The sequence below is a fragment of the Sus scrofa genome, chromosome 13 (genome assembly GCF_000003025.6).
Source record: "Sus scrofa isolate TJ Tabasco breed Duroc chromosome 13, Sscrofa11.1, whole genome shotgun sequence".
NCBI lineage: Eukaryota > Metazoa > Chordata > Mammalia > Artiodactyla > Suidae > Sus > Sus scrofa.
Window position 1 is genome coordinate 61,681,503 of NC_010455.5, and position 17,136 is coordinate 61,698,638.

The window sequence follows — 17,136 nt, forward strand, 5'->3', positions numbered from 1 at the left end:
CAGGCTAGGGATTGAGCCCTAACTGCAGCTTTGATCTGCATCACAGCTGTGGTAATGCTTGATCCTTAACCCACTACTCCAGGCCAGGAATCTAACCCTCACCACCACAGAGACAATGTCAGATCCTTAACCCTCTCTGCCACAGCAGGAACTCCAGGAGTGTTTCCTTAAGACATATGGTTACCATTACTAAAAAAGTAATTATTTGGTAAGATGGGTACAGAGGCATTGTCAATGTAAAAATTATGCAGTGTTACATATTTTAATAAATATTAGTCTAACTTCATATGTTTTCTTTGATTCAGTCAGGTCAGTTCAGTGAAGATATGATACCCACAGTGGGCTTCAACATGAGGAAAGTAACTAAAGGTAACGTCACAATAAAGGTACGTCAGCTTCTTGTCATATTTGGTTTAAGTTGTTAGCATATACAACTAGGAATTTTTCTGTTTATTTCTTTGCTTTTTACATGAATATTGGCAGTTCTTAATAATGAGCATGGTCCAAAACAGTATAAATCAGTTTTTTCTCTAGGTGTTGAAATGTTAAGTGCCCATAAAAAACTTAGCATATGGATTGACAGAAGTAATATTGGGATTCAGGTGTAACTAGGAAATGAAAATCCCATCTTTAGAGTATTTGGAATGTGATAATACATTATTTCATGAATAATATTTTATATTGAAATAACATATTAAATATTTACAATATCAGTTATTTAGTATTATATTTGTGGAAGCTAATACAGTAGCCTGGTTCTCCCTTTCTTTACTACTAAGCTCTAAAATTAAAAATATAAAATAGGGGCATTCCCATCGTGGTGCAGTGGAAACGAATCTGACTAGGAACCTTGAGGTTGTGGGTTCGATCCCTGGTCTCACTCAGTAGGTTAAGGATCTGGTGTTGCCATGAGCTGTGGTGTAGGTTGCAGACGTGGCTCGGATCCTGTGTTGCTGTGGCTGTGGTGTAGGCCAGTAGCTGTAGCTCCGATTCGACCCCTAGCCTGGGAAACTTCATATGCCGCGGGAACGGCCCTAAAAAGACAAAAGACAGATTAAAAATATATAAATGTGTGTGTGTATATACACACATATATATATATAAAATAGGAAAAAATTAACTAGTTTAACATGATTTTGTTTCTAGAATAAGTTTGATGGGTTTGAATTGTGGACTCTTGGACTGTTTATCAGGGGCCATATTTTATTTTTATATTTTATATTATTAAAAATTTTGTTTTTCTTTTTACAGTCACACCTGCAGCATATGGAAGTTCCTGGGCTAGGGTTCAAATTGGAGCTGCACCTGAGGCCTATGCCACAACCATGGCAGCACCAGATCTGAGCTACATCTGTGACATATGCCGCAGCTTGTGGCAATGCTGGATCCTTATAAACCCACCGCGTGAGGCCACGGATCAAACCCATATCCTCACTGAGACAGTGTTGGGTCCCACTGAGCCACAACGAGAACTCCAGGGGGTTACAGTTTAATTAATTAATTAATTAATTAGGCTTTGTAGTTCATGGAAGTTTACATATATAGCCTAAGCCCTTATGGCCATTTTGCCCAATTTTTGTGGCTCACAGAGCCTCTTTACTAAATTTTTTCATTAGATTATCTAATGAAGCTTAATTTTTCATGTGTGTGTCTTTATGCATGTTCCCAGTGTCTGTAGCTAAATTGGAAGCCTGTTGAAGATAAATATCATGACTTTTTACATAGCCCTACAGTGTAGACATAATAGTGAGATTATTGTGGGTAGTCACTTTCATGCAGATAAAATAATTTTATGTAAGAAAAGCACCTAGGTAAAAATGTTTTCTTTGTTATATACAAGATAAGTAAAAATGATTAGACATTAATATATACCCAGTTAGACAATTAAACTTTAATAGATTTTGGATGAACTGTTGTTTCTTGTTTTGAAATTCAAATCTGGATGATGCATGATTATGCAGACTCTTAAGAGTGTTATCTTAAAACAATATATTTTCAGTATTGGGAGTTTATTGGTTAACAGGCAAAGAAAGTACTACACAAAAACTAAATCTTTGCTCAAGCAGCACTTAATAGATCTAGTGTAAACAGATTAAATATGAAGTTCAAGTTGAGAAGTAGCCCCAGAAACTTCCAAATTAAGAGCTTGTTTGAGCTCAAGTTTTTCAGGAGCATTTTGGCTCTAACATTGTGAAACAAGCATGTCTGCTTGATCTTTCCCCTCCACCTTCTGCTACTTTTGTCTTCAGTGTATTATTTGAAATATCTTTATTAAGAGTTATCTATTTTGATTTGAAGATTTGGGACATAGGAGGACAACCCCGCTTCCGGAGCATGTGGGAACGGTACTGCAGAGGAGTCAACGCTATTGTGTAAGCCACTTCTGCCCCCTACCTCCCCCCCCTTGCAGTCAGTTGGGGTTTTGAGGGGAAAAGTTGTTTTTCATACTTTTAAAGGCTCAATTTTTTATTGCAGGCATAACAGTCTTTTTTAGTATAATCCCATTAACATAAGACTTTAAAAATATAATCATAGATTGAGAGCTTTATTTCTGTTTTTTTGTTTCTACAGTTAAGAGCTAAGGAATTATAAATGTTTTATTTTCATGTATTAGCCCCCTAAGAACACTTTGCCTGTCTATCTGGTTATTTTATTGAAGTATATTTGATTTACAGTATTGCGTTTCAGGTATATAGCGTAGTGATTCAGTGTTTTAGCAGATTATATTCTCAGTTATTACAAGATAATGGGTATAATTCCCTTTGGTATACAGTATATCCTTGTTGCTTATCTAATTTTATATATAGTAGTTTATTTATTTAGAACAGTCTTTTAAAAAGTATTTTGGGGTGCTAAGCCTTTTTAAATAGAGGACTTGATTTGTATGAATAGTTTCAGTAGTGTAAATTATTAGGAAAATTAAAAATCTATTAATTGTAATCATTAAAGAATGTGCAGGAGGCATACTCAAATCCCTTTTTTAAAAGTTACATGATAGATGCTGCAGATCGTGAAAAGATAGAAGCTTCTCGAAATGAACTACATAATCTTCTAGATAAACCACAGTTACAAGGAATTCCAGTAAGTATGGAGTACTAGTTAATTTTATATTACATGATTATAATATTAGTAATTTTATTATAATTATACACTTATGTTTGAAATGAGTAAAATGTCTTCTGTTCTAAAATCTGGAATGCTTATATTTACTGAGTATCTGTCATATACTGGGCAGTGTGCTATTCATTAATTTCTTAACCAACTATTTATTAAACTGTGTATAGTAGGAGCAGTGCTCAGTCCTGCGGAAATAGTAATGAACCGCAATGAATAGAAACACACTTCCTGACATTATGGAGCTTATAGTTTGGTAGGAAACTAGGTAGATGATGTGAAATCACTTGAATAATACAACTCTGATAAGTACTATGAACTAAAGGTTCAAGGAGCTCTTGGACTTCTAAGTTAGAAGGGAAACTGTTCAGGTTTGAGGGAAGAAGGAAGAATTCTCTGAGGAAGTACTGCTTGAGCTGAGATGTGAGGGATATGTAGGCATGTGAGGGATGTGACAGTTGGAAGAGAAGAGAGTTGCAGACAAAGGGTATTTGGTAGAGGAAGTAGGGCACCGAGAGGAGGCCAGTCTCTGGAGCACAGGGCAACAGTGGGGAGGCGGGGAGGGGGAGACATGACCAGCCCATGGGAGCTGGGAAGTAGAGGACACTGTTCTGGGCACGACTGTGTGGGAATCCATTATAGTGTTTTAAATGATCCATTTATTATTTAAATCATTCTGGTTTCAGTTTAAGGATGAATTGAAAGGAGACTATAAAGAGGACAGTTTTAGGAAGCTGTTGAAGTTGTCCTGGCAAAATAGGGTACCATGGATTGGAGTGGTTGTAGACAAGACTGTGAGAAGGCAACTGATTTAAAGGATATTTAGGAAGATAGTCCACCAGACTTGGTAATGTAATAGAAGGGAAGATGTAAAGAGTAATTCTTAGTTCCTTGCTCATATAGTTAGATAGAAGGTGGTTTCATTTGTTGAGCTAATAATGCTGGAGAAAGTCCAGCCTTTACCCTCATGACAAGTTCTTGAGTGTCAGATACTTGAGGTATTTTATCTCAGTTAATCCCTACAACGTATTGAATGGTTGTTAATCACTTATGACCGCATGGTCGTAGTTTGTTGCATAGGAAGATTTTGAATCCATGTCTTTTTGACTTCAAAGCCTTTTTCTTCTATATTAAAAACCAGTTCTGTATACCATCAGTTAAAAAATAATTCTTGTCATTCCTGTTATGGCTCAGTGAGTTGAGAATCTGACTACTATCCATGGGGGTAGGGGTATGACCCCTGGCCTCCCTCAGTGGGTTAAGGATCTGACGTTTCCACATACTCTGGTGTAGGCCGCAGCTGCAGCTCCTGTTCAACCCCTAGCCCAGGAGCTTCCATATGCTGCAGTCGTGGTCCTAAAAAGAAAAAGAAAAAAAAAAAATCATTCTTATCTTTGTCACCATAGGAGTTCTTAGTTGCAAGCAACAGAAAGCTAATTTCAGTAGAAAGGAATTCACTGAGAGGATATTGGCTAGCTCACAGAGTATCTGAGAAGGCTGTCCTTCACCATGTTCAGAAAATAGGGGAAGCTAAGCCACTGCTAAGACCACATCCAGACTTACACCATAGAGTAAGTCTTGTGACCCGTGTGATTTCTGAACATCAGACCCAATTGCTCTGATTGGAAGGTCATTTAGTTGATGCCCCTTCCTTATCAGAATGGGTTCTCCATCCCTGCTTTCTTGCAGTATTGGCTCTGCATTGAGTGTTGATGGATCTTATTGTCCCTTCTCTAGCTGAGAGGAAAGCTGCAAAAGAAGTTGTCTGCAGAAGCAAGTAGCCTTATTGCAATACAAGTTCTTAAGTTGGGAGATTTCTTAAATGTAGAAAGAGGGCTAAGATACCAGCCAAACCCAAAACTGACAGCTGATTTCACATGACCATGATGTATTTTTAAAAACTCAGACATGTCCAGCTTGAGAACCTGGAGTGACTTAATTACTTGTGGAGGGGAGTAAAGGAGTTGGGGAAGGGAGGACGGGCTGACCCAAGGTGATGAGATTCGGCTTCTGGCTCTCGACTCCCTTTGGTTTAGCATTCCCTGAGAGCCTCCAGCACCCTGGGCTTTCTGTGCCTCTGTCCTTGGTGCTCTGTCTCCTTTATGTGAAATTAGAGTCTTGGGCCTATGAGTAGAATTAGTGACAGTGTCTGTAGTCAGGGGTGGGGTCTTGTATTAATTGAAAGAAATAAATTTGACCAATGTTTGTCAAGAAGTGTTGGCAAGATGACAAAGTAGACATGACATGCACTTTGTTAGGATTGGTCCAAGATACAAGTTCCTAGAAAACATCGACTCCAAGTAAGGATGTTATCAAGTACATTGTAGGTACTCATATTTTTGCTTTTTATAAGACAGAAAAGATATACCTGGGAAAGATAGAATGGTGATTGGTAAGCCCATCTCTGCTTTCCTCTCTCTCAGAGCACATCTGGCAATCAGGTGGCAGCATTTATTCTCAGAGTTCATGGCTGCTGTATTTATCCTGATTTCCAGACTTAGCCATTGTCTTAGAATATTTATACCTGGTATTTTATAGGATGGATGTAGAACTTTAAAAGTTTATTTACATGTTCACAGTTAAATTAGTGACTAACAGATAAAAATGTTTGAAAATCATTCCTCTATCCTTGGCTGTTGAGATCATATTCAAATTTTGGTAAAGATTTATTAAGAGATAGCAGAATGCATGCCATAGACTTAGAGTATTTTAAATAGAAGTTGGTAGCCATGTATTGAATTAAAGATATCTGCACAGTAGAAGTTAAAGTAAATGCTAGTTGCAATGATTAAATGAATGAGATAGGCCACCAGTCACATAAATATGCTTCAGTATTATTGCATAAGGTAACATCCTATTTTTAATGTCTACAGATATGAATAATGATATGCTTCTGTGATACTGTCTTACATGAAAGTTTGTTTTTAATATCTTTTCTTTTTAAAGGTGCTAGTACTTGGAAATAAGAGAGATCTTCCTAATGCCTTGGATGAGAAACAGCTAATTGAAAAAATGTATGTCTTAAGAATGAACAGTGGTTTAAAAAAAAATTGGTTCTAAATTATACTCTTTTGCCCCCTGCTTTGTTTAGCACTGGTGCATTGTTAAGTAATGATCATAGCCATATTTTGGGGTAGATAACTTGACATACTTTCAAAGTGAACTCAAAGTAAAATTTTAGTGGAAATAAAATAATTTCTTAAGTATTGTAATTTAAAAATCGAGTAAAATTGAGAAAAGAGTAATAAAATGACAGTTGTTTTGGGCACAGACTTATTTTCTTAATTCTGCTTCTTATAGGAATTGTCTGCTATTCAGGATAGAGAAATTTGCTGCTATTCAATTTCCTGCAAAGAAAAGGATAATATAGGTAAGAAATGACTAGTGTTTGTGGAAGAGGGAGTGTCTCATGCTTCTTACTGTGTATTATCACCAGTTCTGTTTAAGTGATTTCCTTTATAAAGTACTGTTGCTTTCACCTCAGGAAAAAGAGTAGATATACCTTTTGACAACAAATATAATATCCTGAACCTGCTCTATGCTATTTAAAGAAATAAATACAATAAAGACATGAGGTTAAACATTATATGATATCAGTTTATTGCGTTAATTTTTGCAGAGCTAGTATCCAGCTGTGCTGTATAACAAAATGATATTTTTAAAATAAGGCTTTACAAAAATTGGTCTATAGGCACTGTACAGATGTTTAATTTACTGAACCAATAGAATACTACTGTAGTATGTTGGCACTCTACGGGAAGTATAAACCAAAATAGCCTTTATCTACTTAATGTCTGTATTAATTTCCTATACTGCCATAGGAAAGTACCACAAACTGGGTGGCTTAAAAACAGCAGAAATTTGTTCTCTAAAGTGCATGAGGCTGGAAGTTTGAAATCAAGGTGTCAGCAGGCCCAGGCTCTCTCTGAATGCTCCAGGGGAAGATCCCTTCCCTGCCTTCCCTGGCTTTGTCTTTGACATCCTTTTTTTTGTTTGTTTGTTTTGTTTTTTTGCCTTTTCTGGGGCCGCTCCTGCGGCATATATGGAGGTTCCCAGGCTAGGGGTCTAATCGGAGCTGTAGCCGCCTGCCTACACCAGAGCCACAGCAACTCGGGATCTGAGCCACATCTGCAACCTACACCACAGCTCACGGCCACACTGGATCCTTAACCCACTGAGCAAGGCCAGGGATCGAATCCACAACTTCATGGTTCCTAGTTGGATTTTTTAACCACTGAGCCACGATGGGAACTCCGGTCTTTGGCATCCTTGGCTGTAGATGCATCACTCCATTTTCTGCCCTCGGCTTCACATGGCCTTCTCTCTGTGTATGTCTGTGTGTCTTTTTTCTTTTCTTATAAAGGCACATGTTGGGGGATCAGGGCCTATTCTAATCCTAAGACATTATCTTATGTCTACAAAGACCCTATTTCCAAATAAATTCTGAGGTTTCCAGTGGGTGTGAATTTTTAGGTGACACCATTCAATCTAGTAAAGTATCCTTAAAGAATAAGTACGTCCAACTCAACTTCGGTCTCTTAACTTACTTGGTGAGGGATTATTTAATAAAAGTGTATTGGCATGAAGAGGGTCAAAGGTTAAAAAAAAAAGAAAGCTAAACAATTGTGTGATAAGGGGAAAGGCTGTTCAACATATCAGACAGCTGTTGGAATGAAAAGACCTGTAACAGTGCAATAAAATATACTCAGCAATGAAAGATACCTTCATGACAACCATCTCAAGCTCAGTCTTGTCTGGCACAGTAGGCTCAACTAAAGTTGGAAAGAAGAGTTTAATGATGTGCCTCAGATGGATAGGAATCTAAGGATTTTCATGGTTCTAAGGATTTTCGTGGTTCTTTCATTTCTCCCACTTCAGTGGTCACTGGTGGAAAAAAAATCTCTCTGCGAGTCACTGTAGAAAAAGAGGTTCTCCATCAGTGTAGTGTAGTGGCCAGGAACAGCATGGGCTTTGGAGTAGGGCAGCCTCAGGCAGGAAAGCGCTTAAACTCCCTGGTCCCTAATTTTTGCTTATCTATAAAATGGGGACGATGAGAAGATTAATTGCACAGTGTTTGATGAATGGTGTACATCGTATGGTTGTATTTGTTTTCTCTTGTGCTGTTGGTTAGAAGGCTGTTACTGGTCTCACTGAGCTAAAATCAAGGGCTAAAATTACAGGTGTGCTCCTTCTGGAGACTCTAGAGGAGAATCCATTATTTTCTTTTTCAGCTTCTAGAGACTGCCTGCATTCTTGGCTGCACTGAACTTGCAGCTCATGGCTTCTTCCCCCTTCAGATTATCTCTCTCTGACCATTTTCCCAGTCATATCTCCAATTTAAAAAGTATATTGAAAAGTTCCTGTTGTGGCTTAATGGTAAAGAACCTGACTAGTATCCATGAGGATGAGGTTTGATCCCTGGCCTTGCTTAGTAGGTTAAGGATCCAGTGTTGTTGTGAGCTGTGGTGTAGGTCACAGATGCAGCTTGGATCTGGCATTGCTGTGGCTGTGGCGTAGGCTTGTAGCTATAGCTTGGATTCAACCCCTAGCCTGGGAACCTCCATATGCCGCTGGTATGGCCCTAAAAAGACCAAAAAAAAAAAAGCATTTTGAAATAAAATGTATTAAGTCATATCACCAAAACTGTTTTTAAAAGGTATTCTGACATTTTTTTTCTTTAGCAGTCATTCCTTCAATTTGTATAGGTTCTTGTCATACTTAACTTTTTTCCAAGTCGATTCCAGTCTGTATCTCAGCTCCTTCCCAACTCCCCTCAAACATGTTCTAATTAGCTAATTGATAGTTTTCTGGCTGATTCTGGGCTTCCTTTAAATATCAACCAAAGCAATCTGAGCCCATACTTTGCTGATGGACATAAACTCTCCTCTGTTAAATGGATAGAATACATGACTTGTTGAATTTGGAGCATCTGGCTAGTTTGACAGACTGCTCAAGCACTTAGGGTTACTTAGAGTTTATTTTAAATGTTTTTCCTAGGTTGGAGGAAGCTCTTGCTAAATTTTAAGTTTTGCTCCTGAGTATTTATTTATGCACCAGTGGTTCTCATTGAGGGATTTTCCCCTCAGGAGACATTTGGTGATGTCTGGAGACATTTTTGGTTGTCATAATGAGGAGAGTTATGCTGGTGTCTAGTGGATAGAGACCAGACCAGGGTAGTTTTAGACATCCTGCAGCCTCCACAGCTGAGAATTGTTCAACCTAAAATGTCAGCAGAGTTCCTGTCATGGCTCAGTAGTTAATGAACTTGACTAGTATCCATGAGGATGTGAGTTCAATCTTTGACCTCGCTCAGTTGGTTAGGGATCTTTCGTTGCTGTGAGCCATGGTGGTGTAGGTTGAAGATGTGGCTCAGGTCCTGTGTTGCTGTGGCTGTGTCGTAGGCCGGCAGCAACAGCTCCGTTTAGATCCTTTGCCTGGGAACCTCCATGTGCCAAAAAAAAAAAAAAAAAAAAAAAAGTCAGTAGTGGCAAGATTGAGAAACTCTGTTCTACACTAACCATAATTTTTAGTACCATGTGCTGTTCTATAAATCCATTACTGCCTTATGTTTTCTCTGGTGTTTTTTAAAATGGGGGTGGTGGGGAGTGAAGGGAGAAAAAAGTCCTTTGGCTTACCAGTGACAAACTAGCCAAATACTTTCCTGAAAAAATCTTGTGAGCTCATTGATAAAGCAGATGCAGAAGGGCTGGTGAGAACTTTGAGGCTGATCCTCATAGTTTGTGGTAGAGCTCCATTGTCACCAGGTTTATGATTGTAGAACTTCTGGTTCATGTTATGTTATCAAGCCTAAGAAAACTAATCCATCCTTAACTAGATTCAAAATTAGTTTGTTATGTCTTTTTTTTTTTTTTTTTTCCCTAGTGCCGCACCGGAGGCATATGGAAGTTCCCAGGCTAAGGGTCAAATTGGAGCTGTAGCTGCCGGCCTACGCCACAGTCACAGCAAATTGAGATCCGAGCTGCATCTGCAACCTACACCACAGCTCACACAATGCTGAATCCCTAACCCACTGAGCGAGGCCAGGGATCGAACCTGCAACCTCATGGTTCCTAGTCGGATTTGTTAACCACTGAGCCACGATGGGAACTACTCCACCCTTTTTTTCCAAAATTAGTTTGTAAAGCCTTTTTATTTGGAGCAAGAATTACAACTGACTGCCAAGTCAGTTAGACTTCTTAGGTGAAGAAGTTTCAGAATTCCCTTCTTAATTTCAGGTTTTTTTTAAACATATTTTAGTACCAAATTTATGAATTTACTAAATTGCTCCAAAAATATTTCCTAATATTCCCCAGCTTCCTTATATGATACATAAAGTACCTTAGTTTCAGCAGTAATTTGCCTTCAAACTGCACATAGAACAGATACTTCAGGGAAGATGATCCTTGAAGAGATAACTCATACATGTGGCCCTTCGTGTTGTGGGAGAGGATTCCTCCTTCCTCTGAATGTCTTATTTCTTTTTTGCCTTTATTAATGTAGTCTTAAGGATTCATCTGTCCTTAGGGTATAACTTACGTCCAGTGTCCACAAGGTTTGTTTTGTTTTGTTTTTTTAGTGAATTTCTTCAGTATTTAAGCCTAGTCATTTCACTTCCAGATTTACCTTTTCTTCCATTCAGTTCAGATGAATGTGGCTTTGCTCTTACTGCACACTGCTGTCCTCCTTAAGTGCAGAAGACCACCTTCAGCCATCTGATTAAATCATTATTTCCATAGCTCTAATGTATTCAGATCTCAGTTCTAGGCTGTTCTTTATATATAGTGTTTGGCTTACAAGTCCTCTAGTTCATGTTAGCTGGGAAACTGGGAGATTGAAGGTACCCATATCTTTAGACTTGAAGAGTAGAGTGTTGCTTCTAATAGATGTGGATAACACATTTTAAAGAACCTAAGAACAGTAATTCAGTGTTTCTCCTTAGCTGCTTTCTCCTGTCAGTCTAAGTGCTTTTCCTGGCTTATCTTGGCCACTGTATCCTCATTTGCCACCTCTGTGATGATATCTTGCAATCTCCATCGCTTCCTTAGATCCATAAAACTGAAATGACCTGCTCGGCAGCTCCATGTGTTACCTTCTGCACCTGAGGCTCACGTGTTGATTGCTGAATTCTTAATCCTTTTTTCTCAAGGCTGTTTTTCCTTTAGCCACTGTGTTAGTTAGCATCTCTGTGACACACACACTTACTCAGGCCCAGAGTAGATTCTGGTATATTTGGTCAGTCCTGTTAGTTCTATATTTTAAACATGCACCTCCTTTTATTCCTTTCCATTCCTATAGCACTTTTGATTTGCTTCAGGACTTCGTCATTTTCCTGTTGTGATAATAGTCTCTATGATGGCAGCCCTCCAGGTTGCCCTCCTCTTTTGCCGTTGTCGATCCTAGTACAATAAACTAAAATAGTTTCCCTGTTTAAAATTCTCCAATAACTTCCTATTTACTTGAGAATAAAATCCAGACTTCGGGGTGTATCTTAAAATGGCACGCAAGATTATCTGGCTCCCTCTAGGCCTGTGTTTCTCCACTGAAGGCAGTTGTGCTCCACAGGGAACATTTGGGATATCTGGAGACATTATTTGCTGTCAGAGCTGCGGATGAGTGTGTGTGTGTGTGTGTGTGTGTGTGTGTGGTGATAATGACATCTTGTGGTATAGAGGTGTTGCAAAATACTCTGCTGTGCATGGAACAGGCTCTCTCCTCCCCGTTCCCAGCAAAGAATTATCCAGCCCAAGATGTCAGAGGGTGAGCTTGAAATTCCCTGCTTAGCCTTAGCTGCGTGGCAACCCCCTTCTCCATCCCTGTGCTTCAGCCACATCTCCTCACTCATAATCCATCCAGAGCTCTACATAGTTTCATGCCTTTGTTTATTCTTTTGCCTTCGCTGTTTCTTTCTCCTGGAATTCTATGGAGACCATCCTCCAAACCCAAATGATTATTTGTATATTTTCCAACTATAATACTAAAGGCTCGTTGAGGGCAGAGAGGGGTTCTCCCATTATTTTGCATTCCTGGAACTTCACATACAATACTTGATCCTTTAGGCAATCAGTAAATTTTTAAATGAAAAAAAGAAGGCACAAGTTGGAATTCCCATTGTGGCCCAACAGGTGAAGAACCCAACACTGTCTCTATGAGGATGCAGGTTCGATCCCTGGCCTTCCTCAGTGGATTAAGGATCTGGCATTGGTGCACACTACAGCATAGAATCGCAGATGTAGCTCAGATCTGGTGTTGCTGTGGCTATAGCGTAGATCTATAGCTGTAGCTCAGATTCAACCCCTAGCATGGGAACTTCCATATGTTGCAGGTGCAGCCCTAAAAAGTGAAATAAATAAGAAGAAAAGAAAGGAAAGCATGAGCTGTTCTGTACACAATTTAACTTTTAGATCATAGATTCTTCAGTTTCTTGTTCCAGATTAACGTCTTAAAACTCAGATATGAAGAATCATAGATAGACATAGATACCTATGGGTATAGTAGTAAAGAGCAGAAAAGAAGAGGGGAGACCCAGCATATGCTTTGAAACAGCTGTATTTTATTTTATTTTTTAAATTTTTAAAAATTTTTTTGCTTTTTAGGGCCCTTCCCTTGGCATATGGAAGTTCCTAGGCTAGGGGTCAAATTGGAGCTACAGTTACTGACCTACGCCATAGCAACGCCGGATCCTTAACCCACTGAGTGAGACCAGGGATCGAACCCTCATCTCATGGGTACTAGTCAGATTCATTTCTGCTAAGCCACAAGGGGAACTCCTGAAATAGCTGCCATTTTAGATATTATCTCTGGTATTTAATTTTTCAACTTTGCTTTCTTAACGTCTTCACTTTTTTTCCCTCCATCTTTAGATATCACCCTTCAGTGGCTTATTCAACATTCAAAATCCAGAAGAAGCTGAAGCATCTCTGAAGTCTTCCAGTCCTTCCTGGCTATCATCCTAGAATTATTGTCAGTTCCTCTGAAGTACTTCCCAGAATACGGTCCTTCCTAAACCCAAGAAATTGCCTTTTTCAGAGTTTTATTTCTCATGTGCACTGCTGAAGATGTGTATTCCTAATCCTTCATAAAGAATCATCTAGAGTTGTCATGATAAAGTCAGCACACTCAAAAAGGCTTCTTATACATACTTGTCTTAAACAGTGTGTAGAGCTTTTTCTAAAAAACACACTTTGACCATCTTAAGTCAAGAAAATTGCATATTTCTGTTCTGGTCTTTCTGGGCCAGGTTTTTATATTGGTTTTCAGTAAATGTCTATCTATGATATTTCATTATAGAGTCCAGTAGCTTAATACTGATACTGACTTGATACAGCATGAAGTTTCTAGTGCCACACAGTATTTAGAAAATCTTTAGCCTGACTCGTGGGATATAAACATAATGTTGACACATCTCACAAATGCATGTGAAATGTATAATTACACCTTAGGAATTTAAAAATTGGTCTGCAGAGAGTGAGCAGAGGCACCAGATCAGTGTTGGTGTTGGTTCTTTACACTGGTGAGATCTTACATGATGAATTTTGAAAACATTCTGCTTTCTGAGGATTCTTCATCTTCCAGATAGCAGCCGGGATATGGGAGGAACTGAGACATGCTGTTTTGTATCTGTCCAGATCATTACTTCTCTCTTTTTTCTTCTTTTGTTTTTCCTGGTTCAACACACTTTTTAAAGGGGTTGGGAATTGAAGCTTCATTTTCTCAAAAGCTTTCATGAATTTAGAGCATTCCAGCCAATGTAATAAAATGTGTTCAGACTGTCAGACTCTTCAAACACCTGTTTGTTCTTTCTGTCTCTGGTCATTAAACCAGTGCTGCTGCATGACACTCTAACTCTTGACTTTTTATATCTAGTCATAAAGTTGACTTTCAGCACAATAGATACTTGCAAATAAAAATTCTTATTTTTCTCTCTTATTGATGTAAGGTTGACACTCTTTTGTCCGATGCCATTAGACATCTTGATTATTGTGACAACTCTAGACCTGCCTGCTTTCCCTGATGTAATCATGCACAACGTCTGCAGGTCGTCGAATAATCACAGAGAACTGAGGAAGTGATGCTGTCTCTTGTTTGCTTCCATGATACGGAGATGTATGAAAACTTAAATGAACATGTTTGTAGTTTAGTAATTTTCATATACATAGAGGGACATATTAATACTGGTTCACATGTAAATTGTTACTCCCATAGACCACTGTAGTAGGTAAACTCTATGGTACACGCGCTTATGTGTTGCCTCACACTGTGTGTGATTTTGTTTCTTTTGTTAAGCAGCACTCATGTAAACAGTGCATTTCCAAACGTGTTGAGCACTCAAAGTGCAGTCGACATGAAGTTTTTTTTAATTTATAGACTGCCATGGCCTTAACAATATTCTGTACAAAATACTGCACCGTGTTGCACAGACACTACTTGCTTTTCTCCATTCACATTTTTATGAGTAGAATCTCAGCTTTTAAAATTCTGTTCTTACTCTTTGAAGCATGTTGCATACTTCCCTGATAGGATGGATGGTTCTGTAAATGAAGGGGTATTTATACTTGCTTCTGTACTTCAACACCATTAATGGTCACTGTGAACCATTACAAAGAATGTGGCAGTTTGCTTGTGCCTAAAAGAAGGAATCAGAACTAAAATATGTGACCATGTGGGGACCGCATAGGTTCGTTAATTGACCGAAGCTAAACCGTAATGTGTTTGTGTGTCTGCTCATTGCTTCCAGCATTTCAAGACAGCTAGACACTACTATCAACGTTTTCCTGTGCATTAACCTCTGCATGTGAAACTTAACAGTTACTGAACTTTGTAAATACGTAAATTTTTTTATTTAGGTGGATGCATCTTTCTGTCTGTTGACTGCTCTTCTCAGTTTTATTCAATAAACTTGCATTTTGAGGGTTGTATTGACAGTTTTAACTTAAAATATGCACCATGATGGAAGGTGCTGATTTTTTTGGAAGGAGGTGGAAAGAAAGTTACCATGAGCAGGGTCTGTAGACAATGTGCTGGAAGGAAATCAGCTCAGCTCCCAAAGAATTGGGTCTGTGGGCTAGTTAAAGTAGAAATAAACTTTAAAATATCCACAGAATTGATATTGCCATTTTTTGGAGGGGTGCTGGTGGTGGAGGAAATGCTACTACTATCAAAATACACCAAATTTTTAAATATAAGTGGCAAGAGCTAGTTAAGCATTTTGTAATCCACTTGTTCTAAAAAATCATAATAAACTGGAATTACAAGACATATCTATTTACTGCTTCAGTTTCAGAATGAAAAGATTAAAAATATCAAACATGGCTTTCCCAAAGAGAAAAGTAAAGCATTTGGCCTATTTTGTTCAGTATGTCTTTTGCACTATAGAAGCGAACATTTATCCCATCACAGCTATGGGGGAAATAATTTTCATGTATTTTTATTGAGAGACATTCAGCTTGGCTCTTCCTCTCTCCACACTGTCATTCTGTACAGCCAGACCTTGTTGGCCAATCGAATGTGTGATCTAGCATTTCTAGGACAGAGGTACCTGGGATATCAGGTTTAAATTCTTCTGTTGGATGGGTAGAGCCAAGCTGTTCAGTCCACAATCAGTTTGGTCCTCTTCTACCACCTTCCTACTAAAGATTTTTGAAGGAGGTGGGTATATATTAGGGGCGGCCATGGGGAGAGGATATAGATTTAGCTTACTCTCCATTCTAGGTCTATATTTGCTTTCAAAAACCGAGACTTCTAAAATTAGTCCTTTGAATTAGTCAATTAAATTGGATGTATTAGAAAGTGTCTGCTTTTGTATTTATTGTTTTTGACCAAAGAACTAATTGCCTTGTGTATTCTATTCTGTGGGTTCCATTTACACTGAAATCTTGTTGCATGGATAATTCCAGCCTCTCATGGTCTGGCAAATTGAGAACTGGAGCAGAAGCTTAAATTTACTGTAGCTGGCAATATGACTATAACATCCATTTGCTGAGTTGTTTTTTTTCTAAAAATGTGGCATTGGGGGGAACCACCATGTTTAGTACATGAAATATTTTCATTTGGTTGTACCCTCAGCCACATGTTTATCAGTGAAGATGCTTGAAAAGGAAGACAGTTAAAGCAGACACTAGGCTTGTTCGACTTCCCTTCAGTTTGCAGGGAAACACCCATGGCAGGTGTTTCCTGTTGATTAGTAAATATCCTCCACACAATTTCTGTTTAAAATTCAGCTATTAATAAAAATGGGTACTTTTGTAATTGGTACGTCTTGAATATTCTTAGGGAAACAGAAGCAAGTCATTGACATGCTAGACAGAATCAATGGAAAAGTTCCTTAATCTGAGCAACAGTAGTCAGTAGTCATTTATTATTCTATTTCATTAACAAGCCCTCTCTTCAGTAAGGGAGTTCTATTTTAAAATCCCCTGTGGCTGGTGACTACAGTAATGAAAGTTTCCTGGCTGGAATCAGGAGGTGTGAGGATGTTGTAGCCTCATTTTACTGGGCCTTGCAGGGCTTGCATTCCTAAACTGGTTGTGGTGGGGAAAGAATTGTCAGCTTGTAATGCTAATGTAACTTGGTTCTGTCAAGGGTGCTGGATCAAAGGCATTTAGGAGAATGAGTTCTTTTCTTTGCTGTTAACTGATTATGTGACTGGTGAGTTCCTCAACACCCTCTGGCTCTGTAATTTTCCCATCTGTAAAATGAAGAGTAGAGATTTGGATGGTGGTGAAACAGAAAACAAGGAGGAAAGATGAAAATGCCCACTGGTCCTAGTGTTCTAGTGATTATGTTTCTGTTACATGTTCCTTCTGCTTGAAAATAATCCAAAACCACAGGTACATTTACATATCATAGCTTTATTTTTAACATAAAGAGCTGGAGGTCACAGACATTTTACAGAATGATGCAGTAACTTACATAAGGAAATGCTGTATCCACACAGGCTTATACTTTGAAAACCATTTAAAAATTTTAAAGTGTTTCTCCCAGACTGCATAAAAATGATGTCTCCAGCCAGCTCTTCTGTAATCT

General features: G+C 38.5%; 1 protein-coding gene across 2 annotated transcripts in view; it reads left to right on the top strand.

Annotated features, from left to right (window-relative positions):
* The window catches only part of ARL8B (ADP ribosylation factor like GTPase 8B), a 56,201-nt gene extending 40,884 nt beyond the window's left edge, over positions 1–15,317 (top strand). The window contains 7 exon segments of one of the 2 annotated variants that reach the window (NM_001252214.1): positions 306–386; positions 2,299–2,372; positions 2,988–3,081; positions 6,061–6,128; positions 6,415–6,416; positions 6,419–6,484; positions 12,975–15,317. In NM_001252214.1, the coding sequence (NP_001239143.1) occupies positions 306–386; positions 2,299–2,372; positions 2,988–3,081; positions 6,061–6,128; positions 6,415–6,416; positions 6,419–6,484; positions 12,975–13,024 (435 nt within the window). In that variant the 3' untranslated portion in view covers positions 13,025–15,317. 2 annotated transcript variants of the gene reach the window in all.